Genomic DNA, 22,335 nt, shown 5'->3' on the forward strand with positions numbered 1-22,335 from the left:
ACATGCTTACAGGAGAATTACAGGAGTTAACTTTACTATCTTTTGGTTTTGTACATCTGAAATTATTCAAACTCCAAAGTGCTGCAGCAGCACTTCACACCAGCTAGCTGGTGCTTGGTTGAAGTAATCACTACAGGGTTCTTTTAAACAAATACCTGTTAAAATAGTAAGTTTCCTGTGCACCAAACCAACACCAGTTATGTACCGAAGCTCTTTATGTTCAAAGATGAAGTCCTGGCTCTGCTGCACCAGAGCCCAAGGTCCTGGAAATGAGTTCATAGCTGGGGGAAATGTTCTGTTTTACCAGTCTAAACCTCTTTCAGAACTGAACCACTTTGTGGCTCGGTGGCGAGGTCTCGCACCGGTAGGAAGAAGGTCCTGTTAGCACCTCTGCTCGTGTTGCTAGAAGAGCCTTCCCTGGGAGGGAGGAGTGCCGAGGGTTGCACAGAAGGTCGTTTGCCTGCAGATGAGACGTGCGCGGGCACTATTGCTCCGGCCTCGGGACAGCCGGGTGTGCACACGTGCTGTTCTGCGGCACTCGGAGAGCTTGAATGTCAGAAACGTTGCTGTCGGTTGAGTCACGGTCCCCCAGCACCTGAACATGGTGTCCTCCCTCTGCCGCTGCTCACCACGTATGTTTGGAACAGCGGAGAGAGAGCCTCTTCTTAGGGGTTGTAGTTTACATTTCATTATAAAGTACTTACCTTATCAAAACCACAAAGTATATGTTAAAAATACATTAACCTCGCCGGCTGGTATCACCCTGTGATGTGTGAGCAGGCTCTTAGAATACATGAGACTGCTGGAAGGTCAGATACTGCAGGAGCTGAAAATAGAGAGAAACACTGTGCTCGTAGCATTTGTTTAGGCCTTTAGCACATGCCGAATGCTTATTTTGGTGAATTTTGCAGCTTTAATCAAGAAAGCGTTGGGTGCTTATGTAATCTCATGGAGTTCAGCAGGATCAAATCAGGTTATATATATAGATAGATACAGATATGCTTAAATGATTTCCTGTGTAACTGCCAACACGACACAAAAAAATCTTTAGATAATAAAGGTGTAGGGGGTTGGCCAATGTAACTTGCCTGAGGGGCAGGGCTGTTAGGAAATGAGCGCCGTGCAGTGACAGCAGAGCTAAGGATCAGCAGCACTGCAGCGCGCTCCGCAATTTATCCTAATGGTAGTGAAGCAAGGGACACAGATTTAAATATGAAGGTATTTTAATACTTTGCATTGTGAAATAATCCACGTGGATTTATTTAAGTGAACAAAATTCATTAAAGCACTACATTGGGCACACTTTTGCTGGCTACAGCTCTTCCAGGGTCCTTTGATCTCTAATATACATCATTCTTTGGTTTCTAACTCTGTTTTAGAATACTGTACGCTGTAAAGCATCTTAGGTCTCATATTTCATCTGTTTACAAGAGAAACCATTTGTTTTGGTAGGAGGTATGTTCACTAATAAGGCTTCTGTTCTTCGCAGTAAACAACATATTAACAAACCACAAATAACAAAGTAGAAGCTGCAGAAGGGTTATGGTGTGATAATTAAGTACAATGGCGACCCATATGAACAGAAAATGCCAAGGAGCTAAAACAAAGCAACAACAGCTTTGTTTGTTGACAGATGCGGGAGCCATATTGTTAGTTAATTGGGTAATGGTGTGAACGGTGCAGGCGCGCTGTCCCCGCGCGGGGCCGTGGGGAGGGACAGCCCGCGTTGCTGTTTCTAACGCACCTGCAGTCCGCAGCCTCGGAGTTTAGGCTGGGATGTGCATCTCGAATCACGCCCAGCGAATCCCCGCTGTCCCTGCGGTTGCAGCCTGGAGGATCGTGTTCATTGCCTAGGCTAACTTTGCAGGTATTTTTTCCCAAATGTAGAAGAGACTTGTTCTGTCCTTCCCAGCTCTTCTTTTGGGAAAACACACGCAGAGGTTTGCGGGTGGCGGGTGGCAGGGAGCCCTGCGTGCCTGCCTTTCTGTGCCGCGGGCAGCAGTGCACCGGAGCAGAGACCGAAACATCGGAGAATGCACTAAGATACTTCATTAGCATACTTCTGTAATCGCAAACTTAAATGCACTACTTTGGCTGGATTTTTACATAACAGGCTTGCTTTCTGAGATAATAAGGTTTCAATAATTGAAGCAGCACCTGAGGAGGATGCATGATTGGACTGCCGCTAATAGGAGTCGGAAATTGAGTCTGGTCTGTAGAAATGGTTTTCTCTCCAGACATTCAGCAGTAGCTCACCGTGGCACACGGGGGTTCAGAAAATGTGCTCCTGCTTTGGGAATCAGAATCATCTGTTTGGGGGTGTTTTATTGTTTTGTTTGTTTGGGCGGTTTGTTTTTGTTTTAAATTCTCTTGCAGTCAGAGAGATGAAATTACGTTGATTCCGATGGATTTAGGAAGCTTTTAATATTTGTTTAAATAATTATCTGTAATTATCCAATAACACAATGGCAATACAAATATATTGTGTTTGCCTGATTTAGCTGGGGGGGAGAGAAAGAGGAGCGATACTGGTTAATTGGTAACAGAATTAGTAAGTTATGCTTTTAAGAAAAAATATATGTGGCATTTCTTAATAATTCATCGTATTTGGTGTGCTTGGCACAGTGCTTTCAAAAATAATTGTAGAAAGTAGTGGCTTTGTGCAATCATATATAAACCAAATCTTACTTTGGAAAAATGTTTATTGGTGTGCATTTGCATTTATATAGCAAAAGGCTAATAATACGTTCTTCACAAGCAAACTTCTGATAACGAGTGTGCTCACACAGCACAATAAACTAAAACAGAATTACCAGGAAAAGAAGTAAACGTTTCACGTTTCAGTGGGGGACCCATGTTGGGTTGGTGCTGCTCGCACCATCAGTTCGATTGGAATTTTAGGAAACTTACCTGGGACTACAGGTTTTCTTTCACCTCGACTCGTATGTTCTCGTAATCCTTCAAAAGATCTTAACTTGCACAAAAATTGATATATTCAGGCATTGGTTTGCGGTAAAAAAACAGGCCTTCCTGGAATTCATGTTGTAGATTCTGTTTGTTATTATTCTGTTTATTGTTATTACAAAATAATAATGACACACAATATCTATTTCTTAATGCACAGCTTGGGAATTCATACTCGCAGCCTCATTTACGCTGGCAGAGGGGCTCAGACCTCCCCCCGCTGAGCATCTGCCCAGCGAAGACAAGCGGTTCCCAACAGTCCGCTCACCATATCCGCTTGTTCTTGTCTTTGCAGGTGACCCAGCTGGATCCAAACAAATCATTACTGGAGGTAAAACTGTATCCTCAAGAAACCCTTTTCCTAGAGGCAAAAGAATAGCCGGAGCAGGATGGCAGGACTGAGCTCTGGGCCGGGCGCGGGCTGCGGCGCCGGCGGCCACCACGGCGCGGGGCCCGCGGAGCGACACGGCGCGGCCGCGGCCGGCCTCGGCCACCGAGCGGGTAGAGTTCTGCTGTGAACACTGAACGTTATGGCTCTGTTGCTCACTTATCATCCAGCTTTTGTTACAATTAATGCACTGTTAAAATGTGAGTGATTGTTAAGTAGAATTTTTACTCCTCAAATGCCCCTTTTTCACCAAGAAATCTTGGACATTTCTGCCTGTACTTTTGACACTAGAATGCTGTATATTTGATATCTCGCTGAGCCAGTGCTCTCATATATATGCATTTTATTTCTGTGTTTGAATTTCTACTTTGTCAACTAATTTAAAAAGGCAGAAAAAATTCTCAGCCATGGAAATTTAACAGTATTATAGCAGAAAGCATATAATTTTTGTTAGTACTTTCCGACTTCTTTGATAAGGTGTAAGGTTTTGTTTGAAGAATATAGTTTGACCTATATGCGAGATATTTATTTACTGGTTCTGCTTTGGGTCTCAGTTCTGATTCAGTTGAGGAAGTATTTTCCATTACATTGCAGTGTCCGAAACTGCTTATTGCATGATGTGAATATTTAAATAACATTGGAATGGCCAGTACCAGACACCTGGTATCTTGGCAACACTTCAGGAACCAGCTGATATTGAATATCAGCTGTTAAAAACTTTCCAAACACCAGATACAAAAGTTCTTTATTTCTCATTGTGAGAGAAAGGGCAGTTCCCGTTTTAGCAGTTTTCCATCATTCTGGCACTTGTTTGTATCCCATTACTCGGCTGGTTTAAAGCACCTTGTTTGTTTGATCAAACAATGAGGATCTTAGGAGGTGGTGTAACTAGAAATCTGCCTTATTATTGCACACCTTGGACATTTACCAGTAGATGACTGATCGCATCTCCAACGGAAGGCGTCCCGGTGCTCTGGCCTGAGACGCGCGCGCCAGCCTGTCCGGGAGCAGCACCGGTGCCTCCCGCCTCCCCGCAGGCCGAGCGCCCACCCCAGGCCGAGCGCCCACCCCAGGCCGAGCACCCACCCCAGGCCGAGCGCTGACCCAGGCCGAGCGCTGACCCAGGCCGAGCGCCCACCCCAGGCCGAGCGCCCACCCCCTGCCGAGCGCTGACCCAGGCCGAGCGCCCACCCCCTGCCGAGCGCCCACCCCAGGCCGAGCGCCCACCCCAGGCCGAGCGCCGACCCCAGGCCGAGCGCCGACCCCAGGCTGAGCGCCCACCCCCTGCCGAGCGCCCACCCCAGGCCGAGCGCCCACCCCAGGCCGAGCGCCGACCCCAGGCTGAGCGCCCACCCCCTGCCGAGCGCCCACCCCAGGCCGAGCGCCGACCCAGGCCGAGCGCCGACCCAGGCCGAGCGCCCACCCCAGGCCGAGCGCCCACCCCCTGCCGAGCGCCCACCCCAGGCCGAGCGCCCACCCCAGGCCGAGCGCCCACCCCAGGCCGAGCGCCCACCCCCTGCCGAGCGCCCACCCCAGGCCGAGCGCCCACCCCCTGCCGAGCGCCCACCCCAGGCCCCAGGCGCTCGAGCTGCCGACCCGCAGCGGCGCGGCGCGGGCTCTGCTCTGGATCCCGGGCGTGCAGAACAGTGCGCGGGAGCACGGCAGAGCCAGCAGCTGCTAATCGAACCTGTCACACTGATTGCCAGAGGCGTTTATATGTAACGCGTAGTGTTCATCGTCGCAAAATGAGTTCTGTGAGCAAAAACCAATTGCACACATCTTTAAGTCTCTTTTCTTTAGAAGGATGGTGATGTAAAATCAAATGTATGCCTATTATTAGGGTGTTAGTGAAGCTGATATATTGTTACCTTTACCAAAAATGCAAATTTCTGAGCAGGGAAAGCCTTACTCTCCCCTTTATCATTCTGTAATTAGTGAGTGCTACATCAGACACTCTTAGAAGTGAAGTATCTATGACAAAAGATTGGGAAGTGTAAGCAAACTCTAATCATTTGCAGTTCACAAATAAAGGATTCATAGCCAATAGAAGGGAAATTCATGTGTAATGGAAAGCTGAATACAGACACTTCATTCTGAACTTCTGTTTTCTTACAAAAAAAATACACCATGTATATTAAACAAGAAATTAACGTAGGTTGCAAGTTGGGGTGATGCTGTTTCTCCGAACACTCAGAGCGCAGGCGGGTTTGTGGGTGGCGCGTGTCTCTGTTCCCAGATGGGCTGTTGGGAGCGGGCGAGGGAGGCAGCGCCGACGCTGCGGCACGAGCGGGCGCCGCCCCGCTGGCTGCTTTATATTCACCTGTTTAACTCCTGTTTCATCTAATCAGGCTGTTTCCTCTCACTCAACTTACCTCTGTATTTTGACTATATATTCTTTACTTTGATACTAGTTTCATAAACTTATTAAATGTGGCTTGAATATTTGTTGAACTTGCTGAAGTCGGTGCTCCCAAGATTGGTTTGGCTTTTCTTTTCTAAGTTCTTTTAGTTCTATATTTTCTCCATTTTGTTCATATTCCGAAACAGACTGTCATTACCAGAATGTCCTAGTGATAATGAACTGGAAGTGTTCAAAGCGGTGGCATTACTGTCCTCTGATACACAGATACCAAGATCGGTATATAGGGATCATTCTGCCACAGCGTAAACCAGTGTATCACGCTTTAAATAAAACACGATTTTGGTCCTTGAATACTTTGGGCCTGATTTCAAGAAGCAACCATCTAGAGTCACCTTTCCAAATTACACCCTCAGTGCAAACCTGTCCCTGTGTAGGAACATTGACATTCTGCGCCATCGTTTTCCGCTCTCCAAAACCAAGGTATTCGCTGACAGGCTCTGCTGGCGTGGTTAATTAATCTACAGACTAATTCTGCAATCCACTAATACCCTAAAACTGTAATGCTGTCGCTGCAGAGCGTATCCCTGATTCTACCTGTTTATCTCCAGGTTCTTCACATCCACGGATTATCATCAACGCGATTACCGCATTAGTTTAAGTCTTAAGGAATTGGAGTTGAGGAGCGGATCCTGTGGGTGCTGGGCTCCGCGGTGCCGCGCTCCGGCTTTCGAGGACACGTCTGGCCGGTGGCGCTGGCGTTGCGATCGCGGTTGGAACGCGCGGCCGCGGCGTTTGCTCGGTGTGCTCCGCGTGCGGCTGCGGTTCAGCGGGGTGCTGGGGGTGTTCCCAATGGGGCCATGCTGGGGGTTGTTTGTTCTTTTTAATGTAGCAGAAAAGGACTTTGGCTTTCGTAAACTGTACCTACTCAGTGACATTAGAAACTTAAAATAAATTTTCAATTACAGTACTATTTCTACTAAACAGTGATATGATTTCACTCTTCGTCTGCGGGGAAAGCTAAAATCGCCATGACCCAGATTCACAGAAGTACTGAAGCATTTCGTGACCTGAGCCTCGTGTGCCGACTCTCTAAAAAAGGCACAGGAAGATTTAGGTGCCTTCAAATAGGGTGTATAACAGCAAAAAAATACGTGAGTGGGTCACCAAACAAAGCAAAACAACGCACAGAACAGGCGAGAAGCCGCTGGCAGACAGGAGCGGCAGCTGGCTGGGGCGGTTGGTGGGAGATGCGGCGGATGGAGATGTCTGCGGGTCCTGCGCGAGGCGGCCGAGCTCTGCTCTGCTGGGCCCGGCTCAGGGCTCACGGCGCCGGGACTGGACCTCGTGTAAGTGCCGAGTCCTTTCTTCCAGCATTTGACCGTTCGCACAGTATAGTTTTCCATTTTGAAACGGTGATGGTGGCCTTCTCCTGAGTCCTCCAGTTGTCAGTGAACTTTACACTGAAGTTTTCCCATATTGTGAGTGAAGAGAAACGAGTCCCTGCCCCAGACATTGCAGAGCAACCTGAGCACGAGCCCTGCACAGGCTGCTCTTCACGCGTGTCCTTTCCTGCGCTGCCAGAGCTGCTGGGCTGCGCAGCACCAAAGCACCGAGCTCCGTACGAGCAGCAGCGCTGGTCCCGGTGCCAGCAGCAGCACTGGTCCCAGTACGAGCAGCAGCATCGGTACCGGTACGAGCAGCAGCACTGGTCCTGGTACGAGCAGCAGCACTGGTCTTGGTACGAGCAGCAGCACTGGAACTGGTGCGAGCAACAGCGCGAATCCCAGTGCAAGCAACAGCACTGGTACCGGTCCAGCTGTCCCTCCAGCTGTCCCTCCAGCTGTGTCTTCCCACCCGTGTTCTTTCCTGTCCTCCACGTTGGGGTGTTTCAGTCGCGCCGTCGCTGGGGCTCTCGTGGCTCCACTGCTGCTCGGGGCCGTCTCGAGGCTTTTCAGGTGAGATGTACGTGGACACTGAGGATTTAAGTGTCCTCAAATAGTTTTGATTACAGTTCTGTGACTTAATTTCCCTTCCTTATCTTCCTCTTCATGCAAGTTTCTTCTTAAGGAGAAATACTGCTATGGTGACGGGGTTTTTTTAATAAAATAGTGAATGTAAGTGTGATTTCATTTACCTTGAAATGTGTTTTCTATCACTTTATTTGCCTCTAGTTTTATCTGACCTATTGTCCCAGCTCCCATGATCATGAGTTACTACCATTCATAAGTATTTCATACCTTGCAAATACAACACCCTATTCACGATCTTGTCTTTTTAAATTTAACCAGATACCTCCCACTCTGTTTCAGCCATTTTAGAAGGTTTTAATTATCCTAATATGTATGTAGAAATGGTTTTCTCTAGGTCTATATGCCACTGACATCTGCTTCTGGAATCAAACCAATTCCCCATGAAATTATCATCGTTTCCAAAATGAATCAAAGTGGTGATCTGATAACTCTATGCTGCTAATAACAGAAATAATAAAGGAAATTAAAAATCAGATCCACGCCACTGGATCCCACAATCTAGTGCCTGCTGTAAGATTCACTGTGGTCAAGTACCAAGTGCTGTAAAACATCCTCATCCACTGCGGCTCTCAGGGGGCGGCGCAGCAAACCGGGGGCACCGCACGCCAGCCGCGCCCCGCGGGAACGGCAGCGGCACCGGGAGCCACCGTGGTGTTCTATGCCATCCGTGGTAAAATCATTGCCCATAAGCAGCCGGAATCCTCAGGAGACCAATTAAACTCCCTTGGTGAGGTTCTGCACCGCTGGGCTGGTGCAAAGGGGGCACCGCAGCAGGGCAAGAATCGGGCTCATAAGCGGAGAGCGGCGGGAGCAGAGCACTGTGAGAGAACAAATGGTACTGTCCAAGATACAGTGATGTTACTGAAATGTTAGCTCAGGTTTGATCTTCCTGTTTAAAATTCCAGCTGCTAACGGAATCCTTCTTCCAATACATTATTATTCTCATTATTTTAGAAACATTATAAAAATTAATTATTTTTATAATTACTTGCATATTATAATTTATAGCAAGGAATTTCTCTTCCAAGAGAAAGTGGAATAATTCCCCTCGAAGTGTAATGTGGACTTTAAAAAACACAAATCTTCCCGTTGCCATAATCACAGATATTTTTAATTGCAGGCGATCCACTCATCTCCAGCAGAGGTGAATTTTCAGGTTATTTATGCACCACTAGGAAAAAGGACTAATAATTATTAGTAAAGTATGTAAGGTTCGTATGGTTTTTAAGCACAGAATGAGGCTGAAGACTCTGTACAATGTAACAGTCTGTATCGTTGCTTAAGCACACAGAATAACATCACCTCCTCCTCACTAGAGAGGAAGTGAGTTATTTTACAGAGGAAAATAATGTTATTAATAATGAAAAAGAGGCCCTGTTCTTACAAGAAAATGTTACCCAGACTTGGAATTACATGGGAAAATATATTTAAACATAGATCCACTGTAATATTAGTCTCAAAGTCCATGATAAATTCTTGCGTGCTGTCCCAAGGGAAGAAAGGCTCTGCTGCAGCACAAACCGCCAGGAGAAGGTGGAGGGTTTATTGGCGACCAGTTTGTCCCGTCTGAGGCAGCAAAAATCTCCAGGGCTGCGAGGAGAAAGCGCGGCGGTTCTTCAGCCAAAATGAAATCAAGGAAAGAAGCTTACACGACTTATTCAACCTCACGTTTCCCACTCACCCTGCGGTGATAACTTCTTGTGTCCCATAAATTCAACCGCTTTGAATAACCGTTCGGTAATACCGAGTGCTGAATGGGAGGGCATGGCTTGTACCCGAGAACTAACGGTACTCTGTGTCCTCGTTTTAACACCACCTTTCCCTCCAGATCCTGGGAAAGCGGCCGCCTGTCCGTCCCTCAGCCCCGCGCCGGCCGATGGCAGATCCACGGCCGGCAGTTCGTCCTCCCGCTCTGCGGTGGGAAATGGCAGCGGCCCGCCCGCTGTCCCGCAGGCGGACCCGCGCACCGCCCGCCTGCCCGCCCCACCGAGGGACTGGCCCCGTGGGGAGCGGGACACCCCCTTCGCCCCCGGCACAGGCCGGGACGGAGCCGCAGCGCCAGGCGCGGAGCCGGCGGGCCGTGCCGAACCGCGCCTTCGCACCTCGGGGCCGCCGCGCTCCCCCCTGAAAACGCCGGCGCGAAAGGAAAGGGTGGAGAGAGGAAACGCCTCCCAGCGCCGCGGGGAGCCGCCCGCGCCCAGCAGCCGCCCCGCAGCCCCGCCCGCGCGGGGGAGAAGCCGCCAGCGGAAAACCCGCACCGGGGCGGCGGGCGGAGCAGCGAGGGCCGCGGGGCGCAGAGGGGCAGCCGAGCACCGCTACCGCTCTGCCCGCACAGCCGCGGAGGAAAGCGCCGTCCTCCCCAGCCGTAACAAATAACAGAAATGTTTTAAATCGGATTAAAAGGTGGGATCAAAAAATGAGCGGGAGCGAGGCCGCTCGTTGCCGTTCGTTTGACGGCGGCGTGTGCCCTTCCCCGCGGGCGTGGGCGGAGACGCTCAGCCCTGCGCTGGGCGCGGGGGCGCACACGAAAAATTTGGGCATTACCGGCGAAAAAAAAGAATAAATAAATCAAATAAACACAGCCCATGGAGCCGGAAGCCCTGGCATTGCCCCAGCGCCGCCCGCTCCCGCGGGGCTGGTGGCAACGGGCGCGGCACGGGGACGGGGCTGAACGTGCCGCGGTACATTGAGGATGCTCCGTCATTAACTTAAGAGCAGTCTGTGTTTGCGTAAGGGCCCCACTAAATAGCGTATGTTAGCCCTAAAAAGAATACAAGAATTTTTTTCCCCTTTAGTGCGTGTGGTTTTTGATGAAGGGTTCTCTTCTCCCGCCCTTCCGCAAACACTCTCAATATGTGTCTTTAACGAGGTAAGTTGTATTTATCTATCGCATTCCGGCAGGATTGTTAAGCTCCTGAGCTCCTAGGGCAACAAACATGGAGGGGGGATCCTCTGGCAAATCCGACTGGGGCTGTCACGATCATGAATAAAAATAAAAGGCTTAGTCTTCTGCTTTCGGCTGATGAAACAATTTAGCCCCCAAAATATGGAAGCGCTCCGAGGTGCGGAGCTGGGCCGGGCAGATGCGGAGCCGCGCGGGGACCCGCCCCGCACCTGGGGGTGCCGCTGCCGCTGCCGCGGGCGGGGGCAGCTCCCGGCCGCCCCGCCCGGTCGGGCCGCTGTGCCCCAGCGGGCATGAGGGAACTCGAGGGTTTTTAATTACACTCCTTCCCTTCGCTCCCTTCGTTTTTCTGCTCCCTTTGCAGCGAGACACACTTGGAATCAGAGTGGTTGTGACATTTTGGTGGCAGCTTATTGTGCGGAACACTTAAAGTTTAAAAAACAAGCCCCATAGAAGTTGAGGGGCTTAAAGCAGCCCCCTTTGTGGGGCAAGACATAGAGTTTTGATTCGGGACAATGGTGTTTCTCAAATTTCTTCCAAAAACCTGCACCCCATCTGTGATCTCAATGAAATCGCTTTTCTCTCTCCCTTCAATTCATTTGGCAAAGGCGAAGCAGATGCATGGGACGGGGTCTGAATTTTAATTATTAGGTTTTACCTGAAACAAAACAGCAAATCCTTTTTACCATGTGTTTGAAGTTAGGAGACGGGTAGGGGAATATAAAATATAATTAAAAAGCTCTCGGATCGTTAGGGAGCTGACAAGAGCCTTTTTAATGAACCTCTCAGAGCGCCCGATAGTAAATTAGCAGAGTGGGGCTTTCCTGAGTCATTCTGGCTCCGACCGCTGCCTTCGCTTTACCTGCGTGTGCCCGTGTGCTTCCACGCCGCAGGCCCAAGGCCACGGAGAGGCTGCGGCACACGCGTGTTTTCCTGTGCCACGGGAGGCGCCGCTGACACGCCGGCTCCCAGCAGAGCCCCGCGGCCCCGCAGCCGCCTGCGAGGTGATGGGGAGAGGAGGGGACGGGGCAGCGCCCTGCGCCCCCCGCGCGCCCCCCGCCTGCCCGGGCCCGCTCCAGCGTCCCGCGGGGCTTCGCGGCGCTTCCCAGCCCCCCCGCCCCCTCCCGCCGCCCTCCGCGCATTATCTCAAAGTGCATTTAACCATCAATAAGGTGCGAAGGGAAAATTGTCTGTCACTTTAATCCATGCCCGAGGGGCTGGGAAATAAAAAGGGAGAGGGAGGGAGGGAGAGAGAAAGGGTCTTAAAGAGTCTAAAACCCGTACAAGATCTGTGAAGAAAGCGGGAGCCGGGCTCTGCTCTCGGCCATCCCTCAATTAGCAATAAGCTGCCCGTACAGGGGAGTGGGTGCGCGGCAGCATCGCCTTCGAAGGTGAGCGGGTTTGGTTACGGAGACGATCGGTGGTTAAGGAAACGATCGGCTCCGCCGCCCTTCCTGCTCCCGGGGAGCGGGGCGACCGCTCCGGGCGGTCCCGCCGTGGGGCCAGGGAGCGGGGCGGCCCCCGGCTCCCCCCGGGCGGCCCCGGCCCGCGCTGGGCGATCCCTGCGGGAACGGGAAATTCCTGCTCGCGGCCTCCTCCTCGTCTCTGATTCCGCTCCACGGGCCCCTCGGGGGGTGGGAGAAGGGGAGAGCAGCGGGGGAGGACCAGCATAGGCAACCCGCAGCCCCCCCCACGGGGGGCCCTGGCTTTCCCCATCCGCAGGGGCGGCTGCCTCCCCCGCCCGCTCCGCTAAAGCGGTGAAGATTTCCCTCCCTTCCCTCGGGAAGCCGCAGCCGAGCCTCGGCCGGGCCCGGGGGACCCCAGCCAGCGCCGGGCCCGGGGGACGGAACCCGGGTTTTTCATTTTTAGCTCCAGCGCGGGGGCAGGGGGGGCGGGATTTTTCTGTGTGTATGTGCGCGCTTTTTTTCCCTCTTTCTGTGTCTGTGTGCGTGTGTATGGATGGGCACAGCTCTCAGAGAAAAGAAATTTTAGAGTAACAACTAAAGGCTTTCTTGTGCAGTTATTTTAAGGGCTTTGTTCGGTGCCTGAAGGGGGATGCGCCCATTTGTTCAGGAGGGGATTCATCACATAGCCCTTTCATGTGAACCAGAGGTTAACAACCTAATGAGCACTTGCTGAAGAGATGAGGCGTGTAAAGAGCCCGATTTTCCCAAATCCCGGGCTGCTGTCTCGGGGATGTGCTACTCTAACCTCTGCTGGGCTAATAGTCTCAGCACTTCCAGCGGGGAGGCCCCGGGAGGCCCCGGGTCCCGCAGCGCTCAGGCAGCGCAGCAGCGGCGGCGCAGCCCGTTTCCAATGCCCCACCGGGGAGCCGGGGGGGCCCAGCCCCGCCGCTACATATGTTGGGTCAAGTCTCCCCATTGTGAGCGTGTAAAAAGGTGTAAAAACTCAATCATCTGTAGCTTTTTTAAAGGGAGGGCTTACCCTGGATTTGTTGCATAATGGATTGTTAAAAAAGTAGAGGGTTGAATTAAAACTGTTCCCTAGTCACTTTTAATTAGACCACTCTATTTAATTAGCAAAGTTGAAACATGCAATTAAAATTAGCTCAGTTTAGCACGTACTAAAGGAAATGGGGGACGCAGCTCCGGCTCATATTAAAGCGAGTCGGAGGAGAAATGGCGGAGAAGTTTGAGCCCAAGTGAAATGACTCCGTAGAGGTAATTCAGTGAGGAACCATCTGTTAGAGGACCCGCCGTGCTCCCCTTAATTACGAACCCGATCCTAATGTCTCTATAATGAACCGTCCCATCAACACCGATGCGTTACACACGGCGGTGTCATTGGATGGTGCAAAGCGCTTCGAGGGGCCGCATGTGTGTGTATTTACGACACGCTGCTTCCTAAAAGCCGGTGCTGGGAGCCGCGCCGGGCCCGGCGGGTGCCCGGTGGGTCAGGCAGCGCCCGGTCCCCATCGCCCCCAGGTGCCGGGCCCTGCGGTGCAGCCGCTGGGCTGCGGGCGCACAGGAGCCCACGCAGGTATATGTGGAGCCCCGGCTTTCCCTGATTTCCTTCCACAAATCTCTCTCCCTTGTCTCTTTTTTCCTCCCCCACTGGGAGCCGGGAAATCGAGTTAATAATGTTTCAAATACTTGAGAAGTCTGGGCTAACGGGAGCTCCGTCTACCCTTCCCCGCTCCGGGATCTGAAGAGGTTGCCTGGACTGGGAGGAATGTGCCTTTTTCTTGGTGGGGGGGAGGGTAATTTTCATTATTGTAATATTGGTTTGGGGATAATTACTTTTAATGTCAAAAAGATTTAGTTTAATATCATCTCTATTAGGCTGCTGGGCGGATAATTAAACGTGAAGATGATAGCAGCAGGGAAACAGATGGCATTTGCTTACTTTGATTCAGTAGGTAAATAATGAAAAAGTCAATGGCAAACTCCCTAGAACAATTGAAACCTTAAAGAGCACTAACATTAGCAGGTACTTACAAACTGTCTTCCGCTAAGAACGAGATGAAAATACACTAATCAAGAACTATATTTCTCCGGGATGCTTCCAGGCGCTGCGCTGCCTCCGGGCGTGCGTGGCTGCCTTCCCCTACATGGCAGCCAATAGACGGGCTCTTTTTAATTAAGATTTTACTGCTGTAATTGGGGGAAGATGGAGCGGCACCGTTGCATGCAGCCCTCTCAAACTTTTGCAGGGGAGCAGCGATGCACAGGAAGCCTTTAGGTGAATTAATGGGAGTAAGGAGAGAAATAAACACCGGGAGGATCATGTCTTCCTAAAGAAAAAAGAAATAACAACAAAACCCAACAAACCGTGTCGTGTTTTACCGAGCTGACCCAGATGTGAGCACTGAGTCCCGGGCGCCGGCTCCGTGCGCTTCTGGAGGCTGCCGGAGTCAAATACACGCCGGGGATCATGAAGCAGCCACAGGGACACCACGCAACGAAACGCAGCGTTTCTTTTCGTTTCTGTAACGAAGTGACGCCGCTTTTCACGCACCTGGAGGGCGCGGGCTGCCCAAAGCGGGGACAGCGCTGTGCCCGGTAATTCCCGGCTCTGTGCGCCCCCGGCCCGGGGGGCTCCGCGGGGCCAGCGGCCGCCTGAGCCCGGCTTGGGCACGGCTTGTCCACGGCTCCGGCCGCGGGGGGACCCGCTCGCCCCGGGCTCCCTGTGCCAAACCAGGGCTGCTCCTCCGGGGCGCGACGAGCCCCGAGGGGCGAAGCGAGGAGCTGGGTCCACGCCGCTGCTTTTCTGCTGGCTGTGGCGGTGGTGGAAGGAGCTCCCAGAGCCAAGCCTCGGGGGCTTTAAAGTTGCGTTTCGCTGGGTTTGGAGGAGTGAATTTCTCTTTCCTCGTAACCTCGCGGCGTCCCGTGCAGCGGGAGCACGGCTGCTCTGTGGGTGCCTAAAACAAACATCCCCTCCTCCAAGAAAGACACAAGAACAGAGATGTAAACGAAGATTTTATTGTGCCTGTCAAACAGAAATTAATTGCAGTAGGAGAGAAGGGAGGAAGAAGGGTGGTGCAGCAACCGCAACCCCTCCACTGCCTCCCGCACGTACTCTCACACACAGAGGGCTCTGTCGGGCCGGGACGAAGCTGGAAAAAGCCCTTACCCCGTGGGCAGCCCTGGCCGCGGCTTTGCTGATCCGGGCTAACGCACAGCCCCGTTGTGTTTTGCTTGATTAAAATCTGTGGAATGTGTGCACCCTTTGTCGAGGCTCACAGTGAAAGCTTCCAAAGGAAAATAAGGAGAGGGAATAAATGATTATTATTATTAATCTATTAAACCAGTGAACAGTGAGACTGCGGATTCCGAGGCTCTCCTTTTCTACAGGCGCTTTGTAAGAAATCAACAACAAATTAGTTGGATCGCGTTTGAAAGTGAGCAGGGCTGGAAAGAGGAAAGCCCGGGGTTTGCGGAGGAGTGTGACGAGTCCAGAGCGGCCTCGGCCCCGGGTCGGGAGTGACGCCGGCGGGAGCGGCGCCTTCCCGGGAGCGGCGGCTTCGCCTCAGCCCCCGGACCCTCCGGGGCTCCCCCGGGCTGCTGCCGGCCCCTGAGGGGGTGGTGGGGAGAGTCATGGGGTGGGAAACCGTTTAATGCTCGGGGTATATCAGGGAAGCTTGAAACAAATGTCCTCAGTATTTGCTGAATCCTGAGGCTGCGTCGCGTTTTCCTGAAATAAACGTTCGTTGAATAAAACCCGGCTATTTCGATGTTGTATACATCGATACAGAGCATAGTATTTAAAAAGCGATATACGGTTGGGTGTTTTGGATGAGGCGGTGGTGGTCGTGCTGACCCCGGATAAACATCAGAAATAGGCACTGGGTGCTGATGTGCACAGCGCTAGGACATCGTGTCCTGACTCCGGCAATACAGTCACTGAGGGACGTGCTGCACGGGTCTGCGGAAACTGTGTGTAACGTCTTGGGACAGAGATGCTACACATTATGTGTTCAAACTTCTACACCGCCGTTTGCAATTTCACTGGCTGGTTAATGTTTATTTTATTTTATTTTATTTTATTTTATTTTATTTTATTTTATTTTATTTATTTTTGGACACCTCTGTTTCCAAAATATATCGTTTAAATCCGTCGTAAACGGGAAGGATAACCCAGACCTTTAATTTAAATCAAAGCTGAAAGAAAAGGGAAGCGGGTGAATCAGCATAACCCATGTGCTGTGTTGCTGGTAACGGGAGGCTGCCTCGGAGGGAAAGGGAAAGGTATTTGCAGAAAAGAACCCACCGCAAACCAAATCAAAACTGCCAGGAAGAAGGTACAATATTTTATCCATGGTAAGCCAACATAAAACAATATTTTAAATGTTGCCCACTCATTCTGATCGAGGTCTAGGCATTCCAAATTAAATCACATGGTTTGAGTAATTCTCCCCAGAGAATAAAATTACTGGTTGCGAATAAAATTAAGTCGGATATTTTGACTCCGCGGCTGTATTAAATAAAGGTGTTATAACACCTAAATCAGGAGAAGTGGCTGGCAGCTGCACACACAGAAAGTCGTGTGGGAAAGCGCTCATTTCGGGGGGAAGAAAAATAAAAACAGAGGAAGAAGGGTGTATGTGTAATAAAAATACTGACAAGTTGGAGGGCTCTGCAATCGTGCTTCTCGCAACCACGGGAGTGTGACAAAAGGGAAGGGACAGCGGAGCACCAGCGAGCGCGGCTCGTCCTGCGGCCGTTCCGCGGGTCACCGCGGCCGTGCGCGCTGCCCGGGCCGCGCAGGGAGCGGCGGGCACGTCCCGAGCGAAGCGGGGCTTCCTCTCCTCCCGGTCCGGGTGCCCGGCTCCCGCGGGAACGGCAGCTCGCCCGGGGCAGCCCACGCGGGGAGGCGGCGGGGGAAGATCTCGCAGCGTGGGGATGCTGAGGCGGCCAGAGGGACGCTCTTAGCGACTGTTCCCGTTACGGACACATGTAACAACTTTCAAAAGTGGCAAGGAGGATGGAGATTCCTCGTGGGAAACGGGGAGAGCCCTGGGGAAAGGAGACGGCGTTATTTCGCAGCCAACCTGCCCAAGTGCTACCTCCTCCCCGTCACCCGCGAACGTGACGTCAGACCCGGGTGGTTAATGCTAAAACAAAAGCTCCGTGGTTAATATACAGTTACGAGCCAGGCAGCCTTCTCCTCAAAAATCAGCCCCTCGCGTTTATCGGCCCCGCGGGGAAGCGCCTGTTGAACATGTAGTCGCGCAAAGAGCTGGCGGGAGAAAGAACGAGCTGCACTTGCTGGGAGCGAAGGGCGGGCAGGGCTGTGCGGGTACAGCGCAAGAAACGCGGAAAATCGCACTCACCTCGGGCTCCTGCTGCGGCGGCGCCGGTGAAATTCACCTGCAGCTGTGGAGTGAGAGAGAGCGGAGAGAGGAGGAGGAGACGGGAAGGAAGGGAGGAAGGGGGGAAAATGGAAGGAGAGAGGCATCGTTACCTACTATTATAAAGTAACATCTCCGAGGGGAGAGGGGGAGACCATAAATTGAATTGTCACCTTCCACAGTATATTTTCCCCCACCCTTTTGACAAGTGACACCCAGGGAAAAACAAAACAAACCAAAACAAAAATCACACAAACCCCCCACACAAACCAAAAACAGGCAGCAAGGTAAACACCGTTTCCACTGGATTAACAAACAAAAAACCAAACCAAACCAAGCCCCAAACACAGAGGAGAACCGAGCCGGGCTCTCAGGCAGCGAGCGGTCGGTCAGGTTTTGCACGCACACACGCACGCCGATCGGGACCCCACGCACACGCGCGGACACCGCGCTCCCCCCAGGACCCTCCGCGCGCGCGGGCAGCCGCCGGGCGGCCAATCAGAGCGGCGCTTCCCGCCCCCGGCCAATAGCAGGCGCCACATTGTTGTCAAATGTTGCCTAATGGCAACGCGGGCGCGACAATAGCGCGAGTGGCGGCGCGCGGCGCGGCGGGCAGCGCGCTCTGCCCGCAGCTCCTCCGCACGCGCCGGGCGACGCGACGCGGGGCGGCGGCGGCTCCCGGGGGGCCCTGCCCGCTCCGGCCCTGCCGTCCGCTCTGCCCGCTCCCACCGCGGCCGCCTGCACGGGCCCCCTGGCCCTCGGCCCGGCTGCGGCGCTGCTGCTCAGGAGACTGGGTGATTTCTTTGGATTTTAGCCTCCGCGAGGGATCCTGCTGGTGAAGGTGCCGGATTGCTCTTTGAAGGGACGCTTTTAGTCTATGGTTGTAGCCACAGGGGGAAGAGGGGAGCTGAGCGTAGGGAACCGCTCGGGTTTCCACCGGGGCGCCGCGGGGAGCGGACGGGAGAGCTCGGGATCGAGCCCGGCGCGATGGACTTGTCGCTGCGCTCCCAGATGCGCACGGGAAGCAAGGCGGCGAGAGAGATCTAAGTTTTCTTGGATTTTCTTGTCTTAGATTCGCTTTTCGGGAGCGGAGGGGAGGAGGGCGCAGAAAGGCTCCCGACGGCGCCCCCCTCACTTGAACCGCACTCCGGAGCTGTGTGCAGGTGTTCAGGGGCGGGGAGCGAGGCGGAGGGACAGGCGCTTGGCTTTGCACGCCCGCTCCCGGGGCTCCGTGTGTCCCCCACCCGTGATCGCGCCTGAAAGCGCCGGGAGCTTGTCCTGGTGCGCAGAGGGGAGTCCCCCGCCCCTGTTTGCTTTGGGGGAGGCCAGGAAGGTGGGTCGCTCTTTCGGGGCGCGCTTGCCAAGATGGAGCTGCGGTCCGAGCTGCCCAGCGTGCCCGCCGCGCCCCCCCCGGTGCCCCCCAGCTCGGTGGCGGCGGCGGCGGCCGCAGCGGCGGCCACGCTGCCGGTGAGCGTAGCCGGGAGCCTCCTGCGGGCGCCACCACTGCTGCTGCGGGCGGCCGAGAAGTACCCGCGGACGCCCAAGTGCGCCCGGTGCCGCAACCACGGGGTGGTGTCGGCGCTGAAGGGCCACAAGCGGTACTGCCGCTGGAAGGACTGCATGTGCGCCAAGTGCACCCTCATCGCCGAGCGCCAGCGCGTCATGGCGGCCCAGGTGGCGCTGCGCCGGCAGCAGGCGCAGGAGGAGAACGAGGCCCGGGAGCTCCAGCTGCTCTACGGCACCGCCGAGGGGCTGGCACTGGCGGCCGCCAACGGCATCATCCCGCCCCGGCCCGCGTACGAGGTCTTCGGGTCCGTCTGCGCCGGGGGCGGCGGCGAGGGAGGCGGCGGCGCCTCAGGTAAGGCCGCGCTGTGGGCGCTGGGGGGGAGCCCGGGGACGGAGATGGGGAGAAGGGGCGGGGGTAGGCGCGGACCTGCGGGCGCATCGGGCGGGTGACCCCGCCGACAAGCGGGGCTCGCCTGGGGCAGCCGCACTGATGGTCTCCCTCCTTCTCCCCTCCCCGCCCCGCAGAGTCCAAGATGCAGAAGTTCGAGCTGTTTCCCAAGACGCTGCTGCCCAGCCGCGCCGTCACCCCGCAGCAGGCGGGCGGGAAGCCCCTGTCCCCGGACGGCGAGTCTGTGCCCGGCACCTCCTCCCCAGAAGCTCGCCACGGCTCGGGCTCGGAGAACGGGGACGGCGAGTCCTTCCTGAGCTCGCCCGTTTCCAAGGGCCCGAAGGAGGGGGAGGAGAGCCCGGGCTCCATCAGCCCGCTGGGCTCGGACTCGGGCTCGGAGGCGGACAAGGACGAGCAGGACCCGTCGCCCTCGGCCGGCGGCCGGCAGCGGACTCCCATCGACATCCTGACGCGCGTCTTCCCGGCGCACAAGCGCAGCGTGCTGGAGCTGGTGCTGCAGGGCTGCGGAGGGGACGTGGTACAGGCCATCGAGCAGATCCTCAACAACCGCGGCCCGGAGAAGGGCCCCGAGGAGGGCTGGGCCCGGGACGGCGCCTTGCAAGGCCTTCCGCCCACCCCCGCCGCCGCCCACCACCGGCCCTTGATAGCCGGCGCCATGGCCCCCGCCATCGGCACGCTGGGCAGCCGCTCCGCCTTCTCGCCCCTGCAGCCCAACGCCACGCACTTCGGGGCCGAGGCCGGCGCCTACCCGCTGGGCACCCACCTGGGACTCAACCCCCTGCGCCTCGCCTACTCGGCGCACAGCCGGGGACTGGCCTTCATGACCCCCTACTCCACGGCCGGGCTGATGCCCACCCTCGGGTTCCGGCCCCCCGTGGACTACGCCTTCAGCGACCTCATGCGGGACCGCTCCGCCGTGCACAAGGAGCAGGTCTACTCCGGCGGGCTCTACGGGCCCATGGTCAACAACACCCCCGAGAAGCAATAGCGGGGGCGGCTTCCTAAAGCTCGTCTGTGTAGAGGTAGCTAGGTAGGCACGGGTGGACGGGCGCCGGTGGCTTTCTCTCCCCTCTTCCCCGTACAGGCCATGGTTGCGTGCAGAGCCTGGTGCGGACAGGCGTAGGTGTATTAAAATGGTGATAAAGGTGCACTTTCATTGTCCAGACATGATTCACTCTTTGTTGCTTATGGCCGTAAGCATGGATATCCTTGGTGCGTCGTGGGGTGTATATGCACACACACACGCTCTTTCCCACACACATACATATATATATGTATACTAGCAAGTGTATAATGTTATAAAATGGAAATCTAAGTTATTAATGTAACTTGTAGGTGAACTTGGTATTAACGTTAAGCTAAAGATTAGGCAGCTCATTGTAATACTTACCAGGCATATAGATTAAACATATTGTCAATTGAAAGCCTTTTCCTTCCCACCCCAAAAAATGTTACGATCTGTATATAACATTGGAAAGTAGATATATTTGTAACTGTCCGTAGGACCCTGGCGCCAATGGTGTATGACGGTTTAATAAGGCTCCTTCATTTGTGATCTGCAAGAAAATTGCTTTCTTGTTCCGATGTAGCAAACTTCTTGCTGTTTCTAACAGGTAATTCTGTGTTTCCATTTCATAGAAATAAATGTTATTTTCTATTATAAAAAAAATCGGTCTTATAAATGGCAAGTGGTATTTTATGAGACAGTGGAAGTGTGTTTTGGGAAATTAATTTGACAAGCGCAGTCAATATTCAAAGGAGTTCATGCAATTAGCACAAACATGTTTACTACATTTTTATCGTGGTCAAAACGGATATTATTCGGAAAATTTACAAATAAAAAGAAAGTGTATAAACCAGAGCAATTTCGTTATCAGCAAAAATTGTCAAACACGTTTATTTCTTGTTCTGGTCTTTTTATTATTTATGCCAGGAAAAATAAATTAGAGGTGTAATTTTAAATTGGGGTTTTTCCTTCAACATCTTGCCGATTTTTGTTTTATTTAGGAAATCTGGCGTTGTCGCAGAGAACAGAAAGCACCGTTAAAGGAAAGCACGTCTTTCCGACAGAGGGTTGTGTAGCAACGGAGAGGTACTTTTCCCTCTTATCTGAAATTTGAATGTGCTTTTTGATCGTTTCTCTATCAAGATAAGTGAAGGGACGTATAATAATGACTGTCGGGTTTTGAGAACGTAAAAACGTGTTTGCGCGACAGGCGGGAAGGTGTTGAGAGACGGCAAGTTCAGCGCGGGGCGTACGCGCTTGCTTTTATTCTTTTAGTTTTTCCTCATTGATGTCTGACTGTTCTTCAAGACCGAAAAGTAAGAAATCCGTTCCCCCCTCTACTTATTTACTGCTGTATTTGTTGCGTGCTCCATCCACCCAGAGAGCCGACCCTTCCGCAGTCCGGAGCGCGACTTTCTGATCAGTCCTGGGAGTGCTTGGCCCAGGAAAACTATTACTCACAAAGAACAAGTTCAGTGCATGGGTGAATTAAGACTGTAAAAGCTCCTAAAGTTGGTTGGTATGGAAACCTAATCCCACCGAACCGCTCCGTGGCACAGCTGGACTGTTTACTTTCTCACTTCAAATATAACTGTGTAAACATTGGCTCGGAGCTGGCAGCGCGGCTCCTACCAACCCCTTCCCAGCCCGGTGGCTCGGGAGGGGACGCGTCCCGCCGGGGCTGCCGGAGGAAGCCCGGGGTAGAATCGGAGGACGGCAGCAAGTAAAACGCAGTTCTTCCTTCCCTCCGCAACTGATCACGCTGGATACAATTTTAAGAATTTTTTAAAAGTAAATAAATATGACAGATTACACCCAGGTAAATTTTTTGACCCCGGTCCATCCTGGGAGCAGCCAAATCAATATCACAAGGGAAACCTTTTAAAGTGTCGTGTTCCAAGAGCGGGTGAAACTTAATATTACTACAATAAAACGGTTTAATAAAGAAGGGCTTTAA

The 22,335-nt window shown here is 53.2% G+C and overlaps 2 protein-coding genes across 3 annotated transcripts in view; both read left to right on the plus strand.

Annotated features, from left to right (window-relative positions):
• The window catches only part of FAF1 (Fas associated factor 1), a 154,117-nt gene extending 147,436 nt beyond the window's left edge, over positions 1 to 6,681 (plus strand). For both annotated transcript variants that reach the window (XM_082052281.1, XM_082052282.1), the window contains one exon: positions 3,260 to 6,681. In XM_082052281.1, coding sequence (XP_081908407.1) covers positions 3,260 to 3,343 — 84 coding nt within the window. In that variant the 3' untranslated portion in view covers positions 3,344 to 6,681. The remainder of the gene's footprint in view (positions 1 to 3,259) is intronic.
• Positions 6,682 to 18,822: 12,141 nt separating this feature from the next.
• Positions 18,823 to 20,360, plus strand: DMRTA2 (DMRT like family A2; the record flags this gene model as incomplete). The annotated part of the gene is made up of 2 exons (XM_082053062.1): positions 18,823 to 19,378; positions 19,489 to 20,360. 2 exons carry the CDS (start codon positions 18,823 to 18,825, stop codon positions 20,358 to 20,360), a joined length of 1,428 nt encoding a protein of 475 aa, XP_081909188.1.
• Positions 20,361 to 22,335: the final 1,975 nt, after the last annotated feature.

This window comes from Streptopelia decaocto (assembly GCF_964273445.1).
Source record: "Streptopelia decaocto genome assembly, chromosome: 5".
Lineage (NCBI taxonomy): Eukaryota > Metazoa > Chordata > Aves > Columbiformes > Columbidae > Streptopelia > Streptopelia decaocto.